Source organism: Bos grunniens, chromosome 6 (assembly GCF_055505025.1).
Source record: "Bos grunniens cultivar Pamir isolate PY7600 chromosome 6, Bosgru_T2T1.0, whole genome shotgun sequence".
Classification (NCBI taxonomy): Eukaryota; Metazoa; Chordata; class Mammalia; order Artiodactyla; family Bovidae; genus Bos; species Bos grunniens.
In genome coordinates, this window is record NC_141170.1 from 20,054,021 (window position 1) to 20,078,258 (window position 24,238).

Genomic DNA, 24,238 nt, shown 5'->3' on the forward strand with positions numbered 1-24,238 from the left:
AACTGGAGAAACCACCGCAGCAGCAGCACAAGTGGTTTGGAGGCTCTGCGGGCTCCCTGACTTTGCAGCCACAGCCTCCTCGACCCACTCCCCCGCGCTCCGCCCCCGGCGGAGGCTGCCCACTGCCCTGCGGACTGCCCCGTCCGGCCCCGGGGAGCCCGGGCAGCCGAGGCCAAGGGGGCGCCTTTCTCTTTAAGAGCCTCAAGGGCGACCCTGATTGGCTGTAGCTATGCAGGTCTTTCTTCCCCGCTCCCTCCGAGCAGTCCCTCCCCCGCCGCGCTCTCGGCTCTTTCCACACCCCCTCCCCTCCCCCGGCGCCCCCTCCCTCCCCGCGCGCTCGCCCCCTCTTCCTCGCCGCCGCCGAGTTCTTCTCCGGCAGCCGAGCGGGTGATGCGCCAGCAACAGATGCCGGGCACCAAGATTGGCATCCTTAGGCCACGCTGAACGCCTGAAGAAGCGAGAAGGAAGCAGAGCAGGGCCGGGAAGGCGGGGACAGGAGGTGCCGGAGATCCCCCCCACCCAATCCCCTCAAAAAAAGGCAGAAGCCGCCGCCCCCACCGGAGAGCTCCGCTCCTCGGAGATCGCCGGCTCGCTGCCACTGCCGCGGGCGCCCAGGTCTCCCCAGCCATGCCAGGCCCGGCCGTGGACGCGGAGAAGGTCCCCTTCCGCAGCGCCAAGGAGGAGATCCGTGCGGGGGTAGGGGTCGAGGGCTCGGAGGGCGGCGGCGGCGGCGGCGGCCGGGAGAGGCCCGGCGCGCGCGGGCACCGGCAGGACATCGTCTGGAGGAACGTGTTCCTGATGAGCCTGCTCCACTTGGCGGCCGTGTACTCCCTGGTGCTCATCCCCAAAGCCCAGCCGCTCACTCTGCTCTGGGGTGAGTAGTCTGCCCGCGCCCCCCTGCGCCCCCGGGCACCGAGGCGCGAGGCGCGGCAAGGCCGGCGGCGCCGGGGCGCGCGAGATCGCGGGTCGCCGCTGGCTGCGGGCCGTGCGGAGCCTCCGCGGCTCTCGGTTCGCCTTCTCTCCTGCTCCCCCCTCTCCTCCCCCCCGCCCCCCGCCCCCAGGCCTGTAGTTGTCCGGCCTTTGGGACGGGAAGGTATTTCTATCCAGGTATTTTCAACTTCTGCCCCCTCCGCTATCTCCTTGAGTAGGCGCCTTTGGCGACCCCTGGGTGGAGAGTGAGAGGGACTCGGGGTCCTGCGGCGCCAGCGCCGTGCGCAGAGGCGCGCGAAGGGGGATGTTAAGCCCGGGCTCCAGGGCGGGGAGACCAACGCGGTGACTGTATAGCCCCTGCGCGTCCCAGGGGCGCTGCTATCGGCCGCCTTTCCGCGTCTCAGTCTCCTCCGTGGGCCACGGACCTTGAGGCCGAGTGAAGGACTAGAAAGGGAGTTGTAGCGGGGGTTGGAGAGACCACCGGCACCGGTTCAGCGTTGATTTTCGCGCAGGAGATGGAAGAAGCCAGTTCTCTTCCTGCGCCTGTAAGGCCCCTGTCCCTGCCCTCTCAGGGATCTCTTGTGCCCAGTTGGAGTTTTCCGGTCCCAGAAGTTTCTCGGCGAGCTCTGGCCCAGCACAAAGCTCCGAGGTGGCTGTATAGACCCTTCCAGGCCTGTCCCCTTCTGACCAGGTGCCAGTCTGTCACCGCACCTGTAGCGCTCCCTCGCGCCACCCACTTTCCTAGCACCCCCACCCCTGCCAGCATGGGAGGGAACCCGGGTGCCCACTCCCCCTCCAACCCCCCCCCCCTCCCACAGCTCCTGGGGCCGGGGGGCTTCAGAGCCTGCCCTGCATGACTCCAGTTGCTGACTCAGAACTACTTCCAAACCCCCTTCTCTAGTAACTGGTTTTGGCCTCAGTCACTATAGTGGCCACCTTAGCCGGGACGAAAAGGCTCCTGCCCGGGGCTTTGCTATCCTGGGTTGAGAACTGGCAAAGTAATCCAAAAAGCCCTTTCAGGTCTCCTGTCCGAAATCGGCAAGGAACAGGGTAGCAGGAGAAACATAACCTCCTTTTATTTCCAGAGGGGAAGAGGAAGGAAGAAAATATGAAGACCTCTTTCGGCAAAGCTTCCGACTTGGCATAGTGCCACCTCCAAGTGCCGGGGTTCAGAATGGGGCCACTCAGTTTTAAGCTTTCCCTTGAAACTCTGCAGTCTCTGCTCTTGGAAGCAGACCCTTCCAGAAGATGGGTGCCTCTTGGGGAGGGTGTGTGGCTGAGCAGAGTTGAGGAATGTTGGGAGGGGCAGGGGTCTTTGGGAATCTGTAAAGCCTTTGAAAGTCCCCTGAAAGCTTTGAGTAACCTCTCCCAACGTCAGTACACTTCCTCAATTCAGTGTTCTTTTCTCCATCTTTTTTGTTATGTATTGATTTCATTCTCCTATCTTCCTTCTTCCTTTACCTCTAGATGATTAGATCGTAAGATGCTCAGCCATTGCTTCCTAGACACACTTCCTCCACCAGCCAACCAAAGCTCTTATTGCCCTGTATCCCCTAGAACGGATCCCTCTGCACCCCTCCTCTCCCCCACCCCCCCAGGGGCAGGACTGTGCCTTTGGACTTTAGAGCCCTCCTGGCACCAGGAGATTAGGGCTTAGTCTTAATAGCTGCAGTGTCAGAGAGAGCTCAGGGACAAGTGAGCACTTAAAATATTGTCTTACATGCCCGGAGCTCCACAGGCCCACAGGCTCCACCCGTTACAGCCACGCACCCCCTGGTTTTGGCCTCCCCCCAGGAGCCACAAGGACAAGGCCTCCTCTCCAGGTTCGCCAAGTCACCTCTGCCCTTTCCCGGCCACTCATGGTGGTGGAGGCAGAATCTTTGTTCTGAAAGACCTTGGCCAGAAGATAGCATCCTGGCCCCAGACTCCTCTGGCTCCCTGGAGAAGTCAACACACTGCAGGAGTCTGGGATCCACGTTATGGGTGATGCTGCCAGGCCCATCCTTCTGCCTCCCTGCAGAGTCTTATGCTTTAGCTACTTTTCATCAGTTCCATTCCCCGAATCTTGATTCTCTCCCCACCTGGGCTTCGTTGCTCTTCCCACCTCTGCTCCCTCCCCCTGCACCCTCCCCCCAAAAGAGCAGACAATGGTGGATGTTGTAGCTTCAACATCCAAACTTGTGACTTAGAAACATTCCAAATAAGTGAATGTTATCTAATGGATATCTTGTGAGAGAAGAAGTGAGGGAGAGAGACAGCCAAGATCGGTGTGCTGATGGCTAAGGTCTCCTGGAGGACTGTTGATCAGGATTATTTTTGTTGAAAACCCTGGTGCCTTGAGCTACAGATTTCTCCCCACTGGATGCCTTTTCCATCCTCACTCCCACTGGCTCTGCCTAGTGTTAGGGCTGAGCTCATGCACCAGTGGGTTGTTCATCCACTTCAGGGACCTGGGTTGTCAAGGCAATAAGGCTTAGCCAGCCCATCCATTGCTTGCCACCCTCCACCCCAGGTATGGTTGCCCTGGAAACAGGAGGCATCCATGCAGCGTACCCAGCAAAGGATGTGTTAGGTGTGCAGTGTGCAGAGAGTAATTTGCTTGGCAGTGAAATGTCATCCATGAAAGATCTCATCAAGTTGTTCAGTCCAAACCTCCTCCACTGCCTCATCCCCCGCCTTTTTATGACTCTCCTTGGGGCCAGAGCAAGTTGTTTACTCTTCTTATCCTTGCAGTTTTCTGAGTGGGCAGGCTGTCAGAATGGAACGCTCTTGGTGCCCACAGGTCCTAAGGGATGAGTTTATGAGTTTCAAGGACAGAATGTGAACTCCAACTGGAGGAAAAATCTTCACCTGAAGGTTCAAGCTCACAAATGGGTGTGCTCTGAGGATTTTTGACCAAAGGGGCAGTTAGTTCATGCCCTGACTCCCAAGATGAGTAGAATAAGGGAGTGAGGAGCAGCAGTCATGATTCAAGGCCAAAGTCCTAGTGCTTTTTCCCAGCAAGCTTTGCCCTATGGCTAGGCATTCTGGCCCTTGATTTCCAGAAACATGAGGAACTTTTCTGGTTTCCTTTGAAATGTCATTCAAGTCCCCTAAATATGCCTTGGTGACATCATGACCACCTCAATGAGAGGATCAGGCATGTGAAACAAGTCATCTGCCCTGCTCCTTTGCATCTTGCAGTTCTTGTTGTTCAGTTGCTAAGTCGTGTCCAATTCTTTTCGACCCCATGGATTGCAGCACTCCAGGCTCTTCTGTCCTCCACCATCTCCCAGAGTTTGCTCAAATTCATGTCCATTGAGTCGGTGGTGCCATCCAACCATCTCATCCTCTGCTGCCCCCTTCTCCTGCCTTCAATCTTTCCCAGCATCAGGGTCTTTTCCAATGAGTTGGCTCTTCGCATCAGGTAGCCTAAGTATTGGAACTTCAGCTGCGGCATCAGTTCTTCCAATGAATATTTGGGGTTGATTTCCTTTAGGATTGTCTGGTTTGATCTCCTTGCAGTCCATGGGACTCTCAAAAGTCTTCACCAGGATCACAGTTTGAAAACATCAGTTCTCAGCCTTCCATCTTGCCCCAGGCCAAATGTGTCCATTGCTGAAGTAGATACAGGATTCTCTGGTGCTCTTTTGGTGGCTAGAACCCAGCCTATGGGAGGAAGCTGAGACGTGGCAGAGGTGGATAAGGCAGTCTGGCAGGAGCTTGGGTCAGGAGAGGCAGGGTTTGGAACCTGCTGGTCCACCAGTCAAATTCTGTCCAATCCTGTGAGCTGCCCAAGGATGAGCTATTTTCTGTCAGACACTGGGTAGCCTGAATCCACACCTTCGATGGTCCTAACGTCTTTGTTGAGTTGTGCTTCTTTTTTTCTGTCAAATCCCTAATATTGTTGAGGAGCTCCAAGAATGCGTGGCCATGGACTTCTGTTTCACCTCCGGGTTTTTTAGGGTGAAAGTGAAAGTGAAATCGCTCAGTCGTGTCTGACTCCTTGCGACCCCCTAGACTGTAGCCTACCATAGACTGTAGCCTACAGGGTTCTCCATCCACAGGATTTTCCAGGCAAGAGTACTGGAGTGGGTTGCCATTTCCTTCTCCAGGGGATCTTCCCAACCCAGGGATCGAACCAGGGTCTCCCACATTGCAGGCAGACACTTTACCCTCTGAGCCACCAGGGAAGCCCACAGCTCAAAAGAGAAACAGCTCTCAATGTGAATCCCTGCTCTTCTACGTGTTCACCAACTGCATAGCCTGATGGGACAAATAAACATCTCCAGACCTCAACTTTCTCACCTGTAAAATGGATAGATCCGTACTTCTTGCTCATGAGGTTGTGAGAAATAAATTCGATAATAGGTGTAAATTACTTGGCACAGTAGCTGGCCCTTGGCTGATGTCCAATAATTGTTAGCTGCTCTCATTATTCCTGGTCCTGATACTGGCTTTGTTTTCTTTAGTAGAAGGAAAAAAGGCCCTCTTGCAGCACAATCAGTTCTACAAAGCTGGCATACAACGTGGCATCGTTGCCTCTTGCATGGAAAAGATTGCTTTGGTTTGGGAAACAAGGGTTCTTTCTCAAAGTCTCCAAAGAGAAATGAACACAAATAGCCCTGTTCCTCCTCCCTCCCCCATCCCCTTCTCTTTCATCCTCTCTTCCTCCCCTTTTCCTCTAAAAAGTCACTATTTTGTAAATAAGTATCTTTTTGTTCAGCTGGACAACTCACCTGGTCTCTAGTGTTTTCTTTGGGGTTTTTTGAGCGGAGCCAGTTGCAGTCGCTGTTAAAACAGGGCTTAATCATTTCTCTAAATGTCTTAGGTTCTCAGTGTTGAATTTTTCCCGCATTTGTCTTCTTGAGTCATCTTTTAAAAAAAACAAAACTTTAATGTTCAAACTACTAAAAAAACTGAAAAACATCAATGAGACTTTTCTTTAAAGTCTGTAATTCCCAGCCCATTGTTGCAACTCCTCCATTTTTAATAACCGGGCAAGCACTAAGGGCCACGCCCCGGCTGGGTGGAGTACAGAGAAACCCGGGAGAATGGAGCGCGGCTTCATAGTCTCAACAAGTATAAATATAGGTTGAGATTAACATTATTAACTTGGTTCTTTTTTTCTTCTAAAACTGGTCAAGGTCACTGCCAACTGCACTGTGATCCTAAAATGTAAAGTCCTGCAGAGTAGGAACCAGGGCTGAGATCCCAGCCTTGCCTCTTGGTTCAGCTTCAGGCAAGTCTCTTTCCAGTGTGAGAGCCTTGGGCTCCTGGTCTCTGAAACAGGGATGATAATACTGAGCTGGAAGCTCCTTTAAGCATCAGGGCAAATGTCAAAGTGGAGCCGCAGGGTAGAGTTCTCTCTACTGCTTCTAACCCCCACCGCGGGGGCGGCATCAGGAAACTCACAGGGCTTCAGTGTCTGTCTGGGACCTGGAGTTCTTGGGGCTCCAATATAATGCACACACAATGTTTAAATCCGAATAAAACATCATGACCTTTCTTGTGTAACATTTAGTTCTCATCTTGTCCTGACTTGTGTATTGTAGAAAATTATAATATTTGCTTTAAAAAGCCGGTGATAAATTTACACAACGGTGACACAATGTGAAAGTATTAGTTGCTCAGTTGTGTCTGACTCTTTGTGACCCCATGGACTGTTGCCCACCAGGCTCCTCTGTCCATGAAATTCTCCAGGCAAGAATACTGGTGTGGGTAGCCATTCCCTTCCCCCAGGGATCTTCCCAACTCAGGGGTTGAACCCCGGGCTCCTGCATTACAGGCAGATTATTTACCATCTGAGCCACCAGAAATTTTCTATAAAAGGCACCATTATCTTTGGCCGGCATTCTTCTGTTGAGCATCTATTTTGATGTCCTGTCTTCTCCGGTGTCAGTCTCCCCATCCCTCTGCTGTGTCGTGACCCGTTTCTGTGGAAGTGGCACCATCCTGGGGTTGAGAGTATGGGCGTTGGAGTCTGAGTGTCTGGATTCAAAGCCTAGCCCCCCAGGTACAGCCTTGGGCAGATCAATCGCCCTCTCCAGCTTCGGCGTCCCCAGTTGCCCAGTGAGAATGACAGCTCAGCCAGCGTCACTTCGCAGCTGGAGTGAAATGAAACAAGTCAGTAAAGAACTTGACCCTTGCTACTTCCCTTCACTCCTTCCCTTCCTTCAGCTCTTCCTTGGTGGCTAGGACTTGTTCCAGCCGCCACACCAACCCCCACCCCCAACCCTGGTTGTCAGAAAGCCCTGGTCACAGATAAAGCATTTGGTTTCTGACTTTGTTTCCCCTCGCAATGGGCTGGTGGCCACCACAGCAGGGACCCATTCTTCTCCCTTGTAAATGCCCGTGGTTTGTTCACTCTGAGTGTGAGCAAGCCATGGGAGAGATCCTCACAGTTGCACATGCAGTCATGTACTCATTCACCCATGAATTCATTCATTTTTTTTTTCCTTTTCCATTTCAACTGTTGTCAAAACATCAGAATCACTTGGATGTCCTTTACAGTGTTCAGAAGCCTGGGCCCCCACCTGGACATAATGAATTGGAATCTCTAGGAGGGAGGCCCTGACTACTTTATTATTATTATTTTAAGGCATTTGGGTGTTTCTGAGGCACAGCTGGTGTATTTAATTCCCTGCTCCATATTCAGTTATGCTTATTATCACCCATGACTTGCCAGGCATCTGCGCCATCCCTTCCTGACTTCATGGCACGTAAGGCCAGTTGGGGAGACAGAGAGGTGAGAATCACCAAGGCAGCCTTAGCTGCAGAGCACCAGCCTGGGGGAGTCAGGGAGATGCCCTAGAGGAGGGGACTTCACAGGGGGCTCAGTGGTAAAGAACCCACCTGCCAATGCAGGAGATGCAGGTTTGAACCCTGGAGAAAGAACTGGCAACCCACTGCGTAATACTTGCCTGGGCAATCCCATGGACAGAGGAGCCTGGTGGGCTACAGTCCATGGAGTTGCAAAAGAGCTGGACATGACTTAGCGACTAAACAACAAGCAAGAGGAGGAGGTGGCTGAACTGAGCGTGGCTGGAGACCCCGGCTGAGGGGTTCGGGTGAGATGGCATTGCAGCCACAGGACAGAGGTCCCCAGGGGAAAGAGAAGAGCTGGAGCAGGGCCAGTCGAGGACCTGAAGATTCAGAGGGGTTGAAGGTGATCAGGGCCCAGATCCAGGGCGGGCAGTCAGTAGGACCAGCGGGACTGGGAGGAGATCAGGCTTGCGGAGCGGCTGCCCTTCATTCTCTACTTGCCTCTCACCTCTGCTCACCCATCACACATGCCAGTGGTTCTGAGCACATAATTTCTAGACCAGACACATGCTGGTGGGATGAGTGAGCCCAAAGGTTTTCAGGAAAGACCCTAGGGCAGACACCTTAGAGCGAGTGTGCCGTGGGGCTGGGTGCCTCCCCCTCAGGCTGGCCAGAGTTCAGGAAGAGCTAGGAATAATGTCTCAGCTGGGCCTTTGATCTCACAGACTCGGGGGTATTGTCCCAGGACTGGATTACTAGTGTGCCCCCAAGGGTATAATAGCCCTGGCATACCAGACCCAGGGCACTCTTGTGCTCGTCTGCTCTCTTTCCTCTTTTTCTCAAAGGTACAGGTGTGTGTGGGGTTCATCTGACCTCCCTTCCTCCCTGGAACCTGAGTTTAAACAGCTAGTTCTCATTATCCTCCTTCCTACCATTTCTGCAGCCTACTGTTAAAAGCTGATGCTTACATGCTAAATCCTTTCTGTCATATTCCATTTTTTGCATCCCTATGGACTGTAGCCCACCAGGCTTCTCTGTCCATGGGATTCTCCAGGCAAGAATACTGGAGTGAGATGCAGTGCTCTCCTCCAGGGGATCTTCCCAACCCAGGGATCCAACCCGAGTCTCTTATGTTGCCTGCGTTAGCAGACAGGTTACCGATAGCGCCACCTGGGAAGCCAGTTAAAGGCTGAAGGGCTCTCCAAGTGCCAGCAGACTGTGGTCCACCAACCAGCTGCGGCAGCATCACCTGGGAGTGTGTTAGAAAGACTCTCAGATCCATCCCTGACCTATTGAATCAATACCTGCCTTTTGATAAGGCCTCCGGGTGACCCGTCTGGGTTGAACTTAGAGAAAACACTCCGTCAAGTTGGGCCATTGGCTGACGGGTCAGAGAAACTGGACAAGTGGGATTTGTCAACTCTTTCGTCATCCTTCTAATGGCCTCTTCCCCTTGGTGTCCCCTCCTCCCCTCCTGCCTCCTTGTAGCTTATTTTAGAACATGTCGGGATCCTGCTTCTCTTGCCAGCAAAAGGCTGTTGCTAAAATCTTTCAGCCGGCAGCCGTGATGTTTAATTCATGGGCTAGAAAATTATTTTTATTTTCATGAGTAGAGCTGGGGAAAAATAACAGGGAGGCTCAGTGCATGGTCATTGGGAACTCAGCTTGTCTCTTTAACAGATGAACTGGTAAAGGTGAGGAGGCCTGGGGAAAGGGCCACCTTCCACAAAGGATGCTTTTGGCTGCAAGGAGCACAAAACTCTGGAGAAGGAAATGGCAACCCCCTCCAGTGTTCTTGCCTGGAGAATCCCGTGGACGGAGAAGCCTGGTAGGCTGCAGTCCATGGGGTCGCACAGAGTCGGACACAACTGAAGCGGTTTAGCAGTAGCAGCAGCAGCAGCACAAAACTCAGTATGCCATAAAAGACAAGGAAAATTTCTAATTTCACAGAAAAGTAATCCTAAGGTAGGGCACTTGTCGAATGACTCAGAAATGACATCAAAGAGCAGATTTCATTTCTGCTGTGGTGGTCCCGTGGAATTTAGTTTTCTACATGGTTGCAGAATGGCTGCCAGATTTCCAGCAGTTACAACGATGTCCTACAGAGGAAGAGAGAGACTCCCCCTTCCTGAAGTTTCACCAGAGAAACTCTCTCCTGGTTGTCTCACAGCTGTTGTCTGCTCAGGATCATCAACAGGACTGGGTCCCAAGTCCCTTGTTAAGCCATCATTGACAAGGGATTCAAGCTAATCAGGGTTGGCCTCTGAGCCACGTGTCACATGAGTTGGGGTTTAAGAACCAAACAAAACCCAGGCTCTGGGGGAAGGGAGAAAACCCAGGCTCTGGGGGAAGGGAGGAAAGGGCCTGGCTGCTGGGACAGCCAGCACCTCTGCTGCAGGGCCTGCCTTCACTCCCTCTCCTGACCTTCCCTCATCGGTGTCACCTCCATGCCATGGGAAGGCCCCGGATTCATGTTTCACATGCTCTTTCCCTCTACTCCCTACCCGTTTGGCTTGTCCCCACTCCTGCTGTCATCACAGTGAGTTGTCAGTGTCTGCCTTTTCCATGAGGCTCTGAGCTCTTTCCTGGCATATCTGCCTCCCTAGGCCCCAACACATGGCCTCTGCTTCATAGACATGGTGCTGGGAGGGTGGATGAAGGAAGACTTGAATGAATGAGTTTGATGTCTCTGTGGCCTTTCTTTTTTAAAAATTGGAATACAGTTGCCTTACAAGGTTGTTGTTCATTTCTGCTGTACAAGGAAGTGAATCAGCTACATGTATGCATATATCCCCTCCCTCTTGGACCTCCTTCCCACTCCCACCTCCCCTATCCCACTCCTCTAGCTCAGCGCGGAGCACAGAGTTGAACTCCCTGTGCTGTTCAGCAGGTTCCCACTAGCTGTCTGTTGTACACATAGCAGTGTGTATATGTCCATCCCAATCTCCCAATTCATCCCACCCTCTCCTTCCCCTGGGCTTCCCTTGTGGCTCAGCTGGTAAAGAATCCAGCCAGGCAGGAGACCTGGATTCAATCCCTCGTTTGGGAAGATCCCCTGGAGAAGGGAAAGGCTACCCACTCCAGTATTCTGGCCTGGAGAATTCCATGGACAGCATAGTCCATGGGGTCGCAAAGAGTCGGACAGGACCGAGTGACTTTCACTTTCACTTTCTTCTCCCCCCCACAATGTCCACATGTCCTTTTTCTACGTCCATTCCCGCTCTTCAAGTAGGTTCATCTGTACCATTTTTCTACATTTGTGTGGCCTTTATTGCTAAGGAAAGTTTTCGTTTTGTCCCAGCTTTAGAAGTGTTTTTTTTTTTCTCCTGTAAGAGAACTTTCCATGTGATTTTGGAGGATGGACTGGGGAGAGAGAGGTCATTCTTAGTGCCCCAGGATTCTGCATGCTCCTCTGCATCCATGTCTACCCGGGAGTCACCCGGACTTCAGTAAGGAGCTTGCAGAATTCTCTGTCACTCTTCTGGGTTTTTTATGGGGCAAAACGGGGCTGGGGAAGGTTGCTCTGGGCACAGAGAATTGTTAAATGCCTTGTGGGAAAATGAGATTAAGAAGAAAAAGATGGAGAGTGAGTGGCTTAGAATGTGTTCTTCCCTAGCGCTTTCCATGGTGACACACTTTCCCTAGATCAGTGAGTGGTTTTCTTGGCTGATCCTTGTCTTCCATCTTTCAGGTGACACAGTGATGTAAGATGTCAGTGATGGCATCACAGCCAGATTTCTGTCCCATGTCACCTCACCCAGCAAGTACTTTTTATCTGCACAAACAAGCTAGAAATGAAGCATCCATTACTTTGGAGGAAAGGGCTAACTCTGTGATCAGAGAAACAAAACACTAGCTTTTGTCTGGAGAGTATGGCAAAGTGCATTTTAAAGATGAGACATGGGGGAAATGTGTCAAGCAGGTGGTAGTGTAGCTGCTGTGTAAACCTTTGAGTCAAAGGCTGCATGCAGGGTGCCGAGTTAAGGTCAGTGCTTAATCGTCTCTAGGTGGTTGCTGGGTGGCTTGTTAGGAGCAGGTCATTACTTTCCATACACATAGGTGACATTGATGTGGTCATTAAGGTCTTTGGGGATTGTAGAAGTATCCTGAGGTTGCCTTTGAAATGTGGGGGAAAAAAAATCAAATACCAGTGGACTCAGAAATGAAGAGGTATAAGAATAGTGTTTAGAACTCAGGTTTAACATAGTTTCATTTCTGTATCTCTGTCTGTTGTATGAATACCATCATGCACTTACAATTTGACTGTCATAGTTTGACTTTTTTAATTTTTAAGAAGAATATTTATTTGGCTGTGCCAGGTCTTAGTTGTAGCATGTGGGATCTAGTTCCCTGACCAGAGATCAAACCCAGGCCCCCCTGCATTGGGAACCTGGAGTCTTAACCACTCGACCACTGGGGAAGTCCCTGCCTGTATTGGTTTTAGCCTGGTTCCTTAAAGAGACAATGATTGTAAATGCAACCTGTGACCTAAATGAGCAAGGCCATCTCGCAAAGCATCCTTCACCTTATTATCAAGCAAGCAATTAATTTCCTATAGTCTTAAGTCAGGCACTATGTTAAGAAAGAGAGAGAGAGAGCAAGCTAGCCTCTCAATCAGTTAAGTCACTCAGTCGTGTCTGACTCTGCGACCCCATGGACTGCAGCACACCAGGCTTCCCTGTCTATCACCAAGTCCCGGAGCCTACTCAAACTCATGTCCATCGCGTCAGTGATGCCATCCAACCATCTCATCCTCTGTCATCCCCTTCTCCTCCCGCCTTCAGTCTTTCCCGGCATCAGGGTCTTTTCCAAGGAGTTGGTTCTTCGTTATCAGGTGGCCAAAGTATTGGAGTTTCAGTTTCAGCATCAGTCCTTCCAATGAATATTCAGGACTGATTTTCTTTAGGATGGACTGGTTGGATCTCCTTGCAGTCCAAGAGACTCTCAAGAGTCTTCTCCAACACCACAGTTCAAAAGCATCAATTCTTCTGCGCTCAGCTTTCTTTATAGTCCAACTCTCACATCCATACATGACTATTGGAAAAACCATAGCTTTGACTAGACGGACCTTTGTTGGTAAAGTAATGTCTCTGCTTTTTAATATGCTGTTTAGATTGGTCATAGCTTTTCTTCCAAGGAGCAAGTGTCTTTTAATTTGATGGCTGCAGGCACCATCTGCAGTGATTTTGGAGCCCCCCCAAAATAAAGTCTCTCACTGTTTCCATTGTTTCCCCATCTATTTGCATGAAGTAATGGGACCGGATGCCATGATCTTAGTTTTCTGAATGTTAAGTTTTAAGCCAACTTTTTCACTCTCCTCTTTCATTTTCATCAAGAGGCTCTTTAGTTCTTCGCTTTCTGCCATAAGGGTGGTATCATCTTCGTATCTGAGGTTATTGATATTTCTCCAGGAAATCTATATTCTAGCTTGTGCTTCATCCAGCCTGGCATTTTGCATGATGTACTCTGCACATAAGTTAAATAAGCAGGGTGACAATATACAGCCTTGATGTATTCCTTTCCCGATTTGGAACCAGTCTGTTGTTTCATGTCCAGTTGGTCTCTACCCTCCTTTTATAACTCAGAGGAACAGCTGTGATTTTCCCTAAGTAGTATATACAATTTAATGTAAAAGTTCCATGCATGAAATTAGAAATGAATCCCTAAATGTAACTGTTCCCTGGAGTAGTTAATTTACTCTTCTAATAAATATGTTCATAAGAAGCTTTTACAGATGGTTACGATGAAGATCGTTCATATTCCCAGCCTGTGAGTCACTGGCGTGTCCCCAAAAGCAAGTAGTTTTGCCCTAGAGTCTCTATAAGCAAAGGAAGATATTTATTAGCAAGTGTGAATAATACCCACATCTGTCCCCCTCCCATCACCCACCCCCAAACCCATTGTGTTTGGCTCCCTGGCTCTTGACAAGTGGACAAGTATTAGCATCTTTGAGCTCTACTGGAATTACTCTAGACTCTCTCGACTCTAATGTGGAGCTCTGGGGAGATCTGTCACTACCCCTCTGAGTATAGACTGGATATGAGCCTAAACTTAGCCGAGCTCCCACGAGGGTTGGGATAAACCACAGTTATTAGTGCTAATATTCCTTCATGCACGGAGCTGGTGTTCAGTCAGCATGTGCCCAGTGGTTAAAATCAGTCAACAGCAGTGCCTTCCCTGGTACTCCTGCAATTCCCAGCAATCCAAGAACCAGAGCGGCAAAGCTTAAATCTGAAACTAAATCTGTTCTGATTGGTTTTGATTGGGTGGTGCCCTTGTGGGTTGTTAATTTCTTTTTTAATTGAAGTACAGTTGATATGCTATATTGTGTTAGTTTCAAGTGTTATAGCAAAGTGATTTGGAGATACATAATACATATATATGTATATATTCTTTTTTCTGTTCTTTTCTATTGCAAGTTATTATGATATTGAATATAGTTCTCTATGCTTTATTCAAATATTTTTATGTCATCTCTGCATGTGCATTTTCTTGTTATCATATGATCCGAATAATCGTTACTTTATATCCTTGTCTAATTGAATGAGAACTCTAAAAAAAAAAAAATCAGTTGATCATTCTCGCTGAAATTTATATTTTAAACCGTGTAAGGAAAGGTACTAGTACCCAATTAAAATTCTGGGGTTGAAAGTAACTCACCTTTCCTAATAAAAACTTCTTTTGTGATAGAAGCAGTGTGTATCTAAAAGGTGATTTTTATTTTCTAATTTATAATTGCCTTTAGGTAAGGTTTCCCTCAGAGAGATTTGATACTAATTTTATTATCAGAAAAAAATGACATTGTAAAAATAAGGTTGTAAAGGTTTATCTCTAGGTGTCAGGAGAGGGGAGCGCAGAACTGGAGGACCTTGCCGCTCATCCAGGTGGTACTCCTAGCTCACAGGTCATTGCTCATGACGTAGTAGATGGTATCTGGGCACCCAGCAGCCCAGGATTCCTGCCACTGAAACCATACCTGAGGCTCTGCCGGGGTCCAGCCCCGGTGGATCCAGGGAATTCGAAGCGGGGACGGCGTCGGCGAGGATCAGGAAACAACTGCTTAATTAAACGTTAATTAAGGATATAAAGAGTAATAGAATGAGGATAGCTCAGTGAGGAAATTCAGTGGAGAAAAGAGGCTGAAATAAGGATAGCTCAATGAGGAAATTCAGTGTAGAAAAGAGGCTGAATAATTCAGCCAGAAGGTAAGAGAAAGAACGACATGGTGAGACCAAGTTTCAGTAAACAAGGCCCGCACTTTATTTTCCAAAGTAGTTTTTATACCTTAAGTTATGCATAGAGGATAATGGGGGAAGGGGTAGAGTCATGCAGTAAGCCAGGCTTTCTTCCTGCAAACTTATCATATGCAAAAGTTTAGGTGATTTGCATCATCTTCTGGCCCGGAGGCCTTTTTCTCTAAAGGTGATTATTCTAAAGTCAGGCGCCAGCCTCCAAAAAGCATTAGATAAAGTTGCATTCCTACAGAGCAAAGGTGTGGTGGGCTATAACAAGAAAAAGAATTAACTCAAGGGTCCCAGGTTACAAACATTAAAGCTACTATTTACACCAATTATATTAATCAATACACTGCCAGGGACACAGCAGGTAGGGGATATGGAGACTTAGCAGCAAACATTGGCCCAACAAGTGAAAATCCCTTCACCAATACAATTTCTAATCAATCTTTTAACTGCTCAAAGGAATCTGTATTTAGACAGTTTAGAACATCTCCTGCCTCTCACAGTTGGGAGGCTCTGAGCAATCACATGTGGCCGGAAAAACCTATTCAGGCAGGCTAGAGGACTTCCAAGGGAGTTTGTAGGTTGAAACACTGTCACACCCAGGAATTATTAACTGGAGCTGTAAGCTCTTTTTTCAGAGAGAGGTAGTGGGGGACAGCCCCCCGTAAAGTCAGAGGTGTAGGTGAAAGCACAAAGCAGAAAGTAGGCAGACTCTGGTTTTGGGGGTAGATTGCTCGAGAATTTCCAGGGAGACTCCTGAGGCTTGATCCCGCCTTTGCGTATGCCAAGCCTCCTTCCTCATGACCTTTGCCAGGGGCGGAGCTCGCTCCCCGCAAGGCTCGGTACGGGGAACTGTCTTATTGATGCAAAATTCCAAACATACACAAAAGTAAACAGAACGCAGTTTCTGTATTCTTCCACAGCCCCTGCTCATCTGGGGATTTGTTTTTCCTTGTAGCTTTTTACTTAGATATATAATTTCAGACACACAGAACCAGTGTTAAGTTCCCTGTTAGTACAGGGAACTCCCGTATACTCTAGGCAGACTTATCCCACTGGCTTTATCATATTCTCTATGCATATGTGCACACATAGGTGTGTGTGCTATTTTTTTCTGAGCCATTTGAGAGTAAATCAGAGCTATCTGTCCTTTTATCTCAAAACACTTAAGTATATATTTCCTAACAGTAAGAATACAACCAAAGGCAATTTTCTGGTGGTTCAATGGTTCAGTTCAGTTCAGTTCAGTTCAGTTCAGTCACTTAGTCGTGTCTGACTCTTTGCAACCCCATGAATCGCAGCACGCCAGGCCTCCCTGTCCATCACCAACTCCCGGAGTTCACTCAGACTCACGTCCATCGAGTCAGTGATGCCATCCAGCCTCTCATCCTCTGTCTTCCCCTTCTCCTCCTGCCCCCAATCCCTCCCAGCATCAGAATCTTTTCCAATGAGTCAACTCTTCGCATGAGGTGGCCAAAGTACTGGAGTTTCAGCTTTAGCATCATTCCTTCCAAAGAAATCCCAGGGCTGATCTCCTTCAGAATGGACTGGTTGGATCTCCTTGCAGTCCAAGGGACTCTCAAGAGTCTTCTCCAACACCACAGTTCAAAAGCATCAATTCTTCAGCACTCAGCCTTCTTCACAGTCCAACCCTCACATCCATACATGACCACAGGAAAAACCATAGCCTTGACTAGACGAATCTTTGTTGGCAAAGTAATGTCTCTGCTTTTGAATATGCTATCTAGGTTGGTCATAACTTTCCTTCCAAGGAGTAAGCGTCTTTTAATTTCATGGCTGCAGTCACCATCTGCAGTGATTTTGGAGCCCAACACTGTTTCCACTGTTTCTCCATCTATTTCCCATGAAGTGATGGGACTGGATGCCATGATCTTCGTTTTCTGAATGTTGAGCTTTAAGCCAACATTTTCACTCTCCACTTTCACTTTCATCAAGAGGCTTTTTAGTTCCTCTTCACTTTCTGCCATAAGGGTGGTGTCATCTGCATATCTGAGGTTATTGATATTTCTCCCGGCAATCTTGATTCCAGCTTGTATTTCTTCCAGTCCAGCGTTTCTCATGATGTACTCTGCATAGAAGTTAAATAAGCAGGGTGACAATATACAGCCTTGATGTACTCCTTTTCCTATTTGGAACCAGTCTGTTGTTCTATGTCCAGTTCTAACTGTTACTTCCTGACCGGCATACAGATTTCTCAAGAGGCAGGTCAGGTGTTCTGGTATTCCCATCTCTTTCAGAATTTTCCACAGTTTCTTGTGATCCACACAGTCAAAGGCTTTGGCATAGTCAATAAAGCAGAAATAGATGTTTTTCTGGAACTCTCTTGCTTTTTCCATGATCTAGCAGATGTTGGCAATTTGATCTCTGGTTCCTCTGCCTTTTCTAAAACCAGCTTGAACATCAGGAAGTTCACAGTTCACATATTGCTGAAGCCTGGCTTGGAGAATTTTGAGCATTACTTTACTAGCATGTGAGATGAGTGCAATTGTGCGGTAGTTTGAGCATTCTTTGGCATTGCCTTTCTTTGGGATTGGAATGAAAACTGACCTTTTCCAGTCCTGTGGCCACTGCTGAGTTTTCCAAATTTGCTGGCATATTGAGTGCAGCACTTTCACAGCATCATCTTTCAGGATTTGAAATAGCTCAACTGGAATTCCATCACCTCCACTAGCTTTGTTCGTAGTGATGCTTTCTAAGGCCCACTTGACTTCACATTCCAGGATGTCTGGCTCTAGATGAGTGATCATATCATCGTGATTATCTGGGTCATGAAGATCTTTTTTGTACAGTTTTTCTGTGTATTCTTGCCATCTCTTCTTGATATCTTCTGCTTCTGTTAGGTCCATACCATTTCTGTCCTTTATCGAGCCCATCTTTGCATGAAATGTTCCCTTGTTATCTCTAATTTTCTTGAAGAGATCTCTAGTCTTTCCCATTCTGTTGTTTTCCTCTGTTTCTTTGCATTGATCGCTGAAGAAGGCTTTCTTATCTCTTCTTGCTATTCTTTGGAACTCTGCATTCAGATACTTATATCTTTCCTTTTCTCCTTTGCTTTTCGCGTCTCTTCTTTTCACAGCTATTTGTAAGGCCGCCCCAGACAGCCATTTTGCTTTTTTGCATTTCTTTTCCATGGGGATGGTCTTGATCCCTGTCTCCTGTACAATGTCACGAACCTCATTCCATAGTTCATCAGGCACTCTATCAGATCTAGGCCCTTAAATCTATTTCTCACTTCCACTGTATAATCATAAGGGATTTGATTTAGGTTATACCTGAATGGTCTAGTGGTTTTCCATACTTTCTTCAATTTAAGAAATGGTTGCTGCTGCTGCTGTTGCTGCTGCTGCTAAATCGCTTCAGTCGTGTCCGACTCTGTGCTGTCCAACCCATGAACTGCAGCCTACCAGGCTTTTCTGTCCATGGGATTCTCCAGGCAAGAACACTGGAGTGGGTTGCCATTTCCTTCTCCAGTGCATGAAAGTGGAAAGTGAAAGTGAAGGCTCCACATTTTCACTGCCAGAGGCAAGTGTGGGGATATGAGATCCCACAAGCAGGGAGGCTAAAAATAAATAAATAAAAATAAAATATTTTAAAAAAGCATGCAACCACTGTACAGTGTTCAAAACCAGGAATTTAACTTTGATATTATCTAATCCAGGCTTCCCTGATGGCTTAGTGGGCAGAGAATCAATCTGCCTACAATGCAAAACACACAGGGCATGCAGGTTTGACTCTGGGTGGGGAAGATCCCCTGGAGGAAAGCATAGCAACCCACTCAGTATTCTTGCCTGGAGAATCCCACGGACAGAGGAGCCTGCTGGGCTACAGTCCATAGGGTTGCGAAGAGTCGGACATGACTGAATCGACTTAAGACACATAGGCATTGTGTTGGGGTAATTCTGGCTACACTGTCCACATAGAAAACCTCGAGGAACAGCTTTTCCCCAACTGCCCCCTGCTCTTTGCGGAAAAACAGCTTTGAGGGGCAGTTTTCAGAAGCAAGAAAGGGTAGAACCTGAGAAGCCAGCACAAGTAATGAGCAAAGCAGTGGTCCCCAGGGTAGTCTGTGGACTGTTACGGGGCTCATCTGAGTTACTCCTCCCGGAGCTGCCCGGACTCTGCATTTTAACAGGTGCCGTGGGTGGCTCTTCAAGCCTGTGGGTTGGAGGTGCTCTGACCTGGGGGGCAGGTGGCCTGGGAGTGATGCAGTGTCCCTGGCAGTTTTACATCACGTCCCCACCGACCTGTCCTGTCTCAGAAAAGATGCAGGACTGTCACTTTGCCTGAAATCCCACTGGCCCCAGATGCCTTCGGGTTGATAAAAGGCAGCTTCGGGGGAATGGAAAGAGCTGCAGAGGTCCTCCACACAGGGCTGATCGCGAAGGGCTGGTTGTCTCGCTACAGAGAGGACGTTAAAGCAGATTGAGAACCGCTCCCCGCCACCACTGCCACGCCCCGGGGATGTGGTCCTGGAATGCTTTGCGTGTGGAGTGAGCTTGTTTTCTGGGGGTAGGGGGTGGGGGCAGAGATGCTTGGCTCATCCCTGAGTCTGTGGCGGGGAAGCTGTTCAGAAGAGGTGAAGAAAAAAAAAAAAAAGCTCAGGAGAAAACCTCAAACAAATAGCCCTAGGCAGAAACCTCCACCTTCTCGGAAGAGGGCTCTGAAACCATTTCTTAGGACAGCGTTAAGGACTGTTAGGTGCGGCGTCCATCTGCGCAGCCTCAGCGCCTCCCCTCCCCCAGCTTGCCCTCAGGGAACGACCAGCCCCAGTAGAGTCGCGGTGGCATCATTATTAGCGCTCCCAGGACCAGACATGCGCTTTGGTGCTGGAAATCCGCTATACAGATGTGAGTGCATTCAGTAAATGTGTCTTTTCTAAATATGGAGGTCGATGGAGCCCTGCTCTCTGGGCCCTTTCATCTGTGAGGGTGGGTGACTTTCCAGACATCTTCATTTGAGGAGGAGCAGGTAGGCTGCACTCCATGTGGTCACAGAGTCTGACACGACTGAGCGACTTCACTTTCACTTTTCACTTTCATGCATTGGAGAAGGAAATGGCAACACACTCCAGTATTCTTGCCTGGGGAATCCCAGGGACGGAGGAGCCTGGTGGGCTGCCATCTACAGGGTCACACAGAGTCGGACACGGCTGAAGCGATGCAGCAGCAGCAGCAGCAGCAGATACTGCTTGGATCAAGCAGACGGGGATGCAGTGCAGCTCTGCCTGGGACAGGACACCTCTAGGGACATCCTGGACCCAGGCTCCTTGGCCACCTGAAATATAAGGGCCCTTGGAAATGTTTCTGACTCATCAACAGATGACAACCATTGGGAAGACTCTCTAAATCAGGGGTCCCCAACCCGCATGTTAGGAACCAGCCACACAGCAGGAAGTGAGTGGCGGACAAGCAAGAGAAGCTTTGTCTGTATTTACAGCTGCTCCCCATCAGTTACATTACCACCTGAGCTCCGCCTCCTGTCAGATCAGTGGTGGTGTTAGATTCTCATAGAAGCTCAAACCCTACTGTGAACTGCCAAGGCGAGGGATCTAGGTTGGGTGCTCCTTATGAGGATCTAATGCTTGATGATCTGATTCTGCTTTATGGTGAGTTGTATAATTATTTCATTATATGTGTGTATGTGTTAGTTGCTCATTCGTGTCTGACTGTTTGTGACCCCCTGGACTGTAACCCACCAGGCTCTTCTGTCCATGGGATTTCCCAGGCAAGTATACTGGATACTGGAGGGGGTTGCCATTTCCTCCTCCAGGGGATCTTCCCGATCCAGGGATGGAATTCAGGTCTCTTACATTGCAGGCAGATTCTTTACCATCTGAGCCACCAGGAAAGCCTACCACAAGGTAATAATAATGAAATAAATAAATAAATTCCCTGGTGGTCCAGTGGTTAGAACTCTGAGCTCCCAGTGCAGGGGTTTGATCCTTGGTCGGGGAACTGAGATCCCACAAGCCACACAGCATGGCCAGATAAACACACAATAAATAATAAATAAATAATAATAAATGTAATCCCCCCACACCGTGTCCATGGAAAAATTGTCTTCCATGAAACCAGTCCCTGGTGCCAAAAAGGTTGGGAACCACTGCTCTAGATGTTCACTGTGTATCCAGGGGGAGGCAGTGGGTTAATCTAACCTGCATCCTGTCAGCGTGGCCATGTGACGGAGGTGACCACCCTCACCTAGGACAGTAATCCACGCGGCTGCTTCAGTCCCCCCTGCCGAGGAACCTTCCCCTCCGTTCTCCTGGCAAGTTGCTGCTCTCTCCACGTCCTTTTCCCTTTTAGCACCCGTGCGTCTCAGGCTGCAGCCGGCACCTGTGTAGACAGCCGCCTGTGTAGACAGCTGGGCTGGATTTCTCACAGTGATGTGTGTGAAGAGGTGGCCAAGAGCCTTCTAAACCCAGCCAGGCCTGGAGTCTTCCCGGAGAGAGAGAAATGCAAAACCCTGAAAGCAGAGCTCCTGTTGGCCCTGTGCCCAGGCAGCCGGGCGTGTGGGAGCGGCCCCCGGAGCGGTGGACAGACAAGCAGGCCTCACTAGGCTCCCCCCACCCCGAGGCTGCCAGGTGCTTCTTTAGTCTAAAGGTTGGAGGCAAGACTTTGGACTCAGATAAATTTTTGCTGGTTAGCAAACTTCCAAGTCTCTCCCTGGTCAGAGCCATTCCTAATGGTCATTAATTGGGTTTATGACAAAAAATGCTTTAGGAAATTCCTTGGTGATCCAGTGGTTAGAACTCTGAACTCCCAATGCAGGGGTTTGATCCTTGGTTGAGGAACTAAGATCCCACAAGCCACACAGCATGGCCAGATAAACACGCAAACTGATAAACACAAATAAAAATGTGCTCCTCTGAGCTTATTTTTTTAAAAAAAGCTTAAAGTATTTTAAAGTGTAAAAGAGTTTCCCCTGCACCATGGTGATGTTGCTGAATAAGCAGATTGGTTTTTGATGTGTGCTCGGGTTCTAGGAAAAAGTGAGGGAGCGCTTTTGGGATGCGCTTTTCCATCTTCTTGGAGACAGAGAGGTGGAAAGATTTAGATGTCTAATTAAATTCTGTTTCACACACATTTGTGAACATGTGCCTGAGATTCCCAGGTGGCACTGGTGACAAAGAGCTCGTCTGTCAGTGCAGGAGATATAAGAGACATGAGTTCCATCCCTGGGTGGGAAAGATTCCCCAGAGGAGGGCATGGCAACCCACTCCAGTATTCTTGCCTGGAGAATCCCATGGACAGAGGATTGGTAGGCTACAGTCCATAGGGTTGCAAAGAGTTGGACACGACTGAAGTGACTTAGCAGGAGCACCAGCCTAGTGTGGGCCAGCTGCTGGGAATACATAGATAAGCAAGCTGTCATTCCTGCCCACAAGATGCTCAAAATCTAGAAGGGGAAACAGACTGAGGACAATTGTAATTCAGTGTGATAAACTCCAGGACAGAAGTGGGCCTGAGGTATGCAGATGGTCGGAGGAGGTGGGCATGGTAGTGCTTTTAATCCACTTAATAGTAATCCTTCAGGGCGTTCGTATCTTCACTGCAGTTCTGAACAATAGCAAAACTTTGCAAACAAAATTATTTCACCACTAAATAATAGTGGGAAAGTGTAACCCATGAAGCCATTTGGTGGCAAAGTCTGACCTAAACTATTTTTCCTTTACAGTCTGAATAGTCATATGGATGTACTTAGGGCTTCCCAGGCGGTGCAGTGATAAAGAATCTGCCTGCCAAGCAGATGTGGGTTCGATCCCTGGGTTGGGAAGATCCCCTAGAGGAGGAAATGGCAACCCACTCCAGTATTTTTGCCTGGAAAATTCCATGGCGGGCTACACAGTCCATGGGGCCACAGAGAGTCAGACATGACTGAGCATACACACTCACCATTGATGTGTCTGATGATGGACCCACTGTGGGTATTACTGTAATGGATAGGCACTGTATTACCTTTCTCAGATCTGAACAATTCTGAATCTTGAAGCACAGCAAACCATTGGGTTTTGATGAGGGCCTGGGGACTTGTCCTGGCATCGTCTGCATTTTGCATCTGAGAAGGCGGAATGCAGGGCAGACTCATTTGCCTGAGATCCAGAGCTGTAAGGGACGGTCAGGGCTGGCGGGAACGTCCTTCTGATTCCCGGACCCTGCTGGGTAACCCCAGGTGGCACTACCTTGAGAGGCTCCGACTTACACTGCAGTGGTTTTGTCACCGGACTCCTGGGTGACTCTGGAGTGGTGACGGATTAAGGTGGCATTGCCCATGGATGTGCTCAGGCAGCTGTGATGGGGATGTGAGTATCAGTTTCCCCCCATTGGTCTGGGCTTGGCCACCTCACTCTGGTGGTAGTCAGGTCCTGTTCGACGAGGAGTGGGTTTTCTATGCTTCTCTGCCCACGAGACCTGCTGTTGCCCTGTCCAAAAGCTGCCCACTTCCCCACCCTGGGTTCTTTCTCACTGCTCCTTTCCGCCGTTCGTCTCACATTTTGTTCCCATCACTGTCTTCCGGTCTGTTACCCTTCAGGTTTCTTCGACCAGCGGGAAAGATGTACTTGCAAATAATTACGGAGTTTTGTAGGTCAACCCCAGGATCAGCTTTGTGTTCAGACAGGGCGTAGCCAATGGTGAGGAGTGGTTTTAGGGACGCAGGACAGGCCTGAAACAGCCCTCAAATCACCTTCCCCAGCTCTCCTACCCACTGAAGCAAGGATTCTGGACTGAGACTGCATGCTTCAGGGGTTTCATGAGCCCCTGAAATAGGTTTTGTGTGAGTTGGCATTTTTCTTCTATTGGATTCTCAGCGGAGCCTGTGACTTTAAAAAGGTTAAGTGCTGCTGGACTGGAAAGAGCCTCATTAAACATGTCAGTGTTTCCTAAAAGGATAAACAGTAAATGAGTGTTCATTTATATACTCTCATCCATTATCGCCTCCTGTATCTATAGTCAATATGACCACTTTCATGCTTTATTTAGTAGGCAGGGTAATTAAGTTTTGATAGGCTGAAGGGCGGGGGCTTCCCAGGTGGTGCTAGTGGTAAAGAAGCCTCCTGCCAATGCAGGAGATGTAAGAGAGGTGGGTTTGATCCCTAAATAGGGAAGATCTCCTGGAGGAAGGCACAGCAACTGACTCCAGTATTCTTGCCTAGAGAATCCAACGGACAGAGGAGCCCATAGGGTTGCGCAGAGTCAGACGTGACTGAAGTGAATTAGCACTAGCACGTGCTGAAGGGAAAACCTGATCGCTTCTGGATTCCATAGGTCTTTATCAGGCAGGTCTTCATAGAACACACCAGA

General features: G+C 49.0%; 1 protein-coding gene across 1 annotated transcript in view; it reads left to right on the top strand.

Moving 5' to 3' along the window:
- The first annotated feature begins 374 nt into the window (after nt 1–374).
- The window catches only part of SCD5 (stearoyl-CoA desaturase 5), a 175,896-nt gene continuing 152,032 nt past the window's right edge, over nt 375–24,238 (top strand). Inside the window, exon 1 of the mRNA XM_086405120.1 lies at nt 375–874. Coding sequence (XP_086261246.1) covers nt 628–874 — 247 coding nt within the window. The 5' untranslated portion in view covers nt 375–627. The remainder of the gene's footprint in view (nt 875–24,238) is intronic.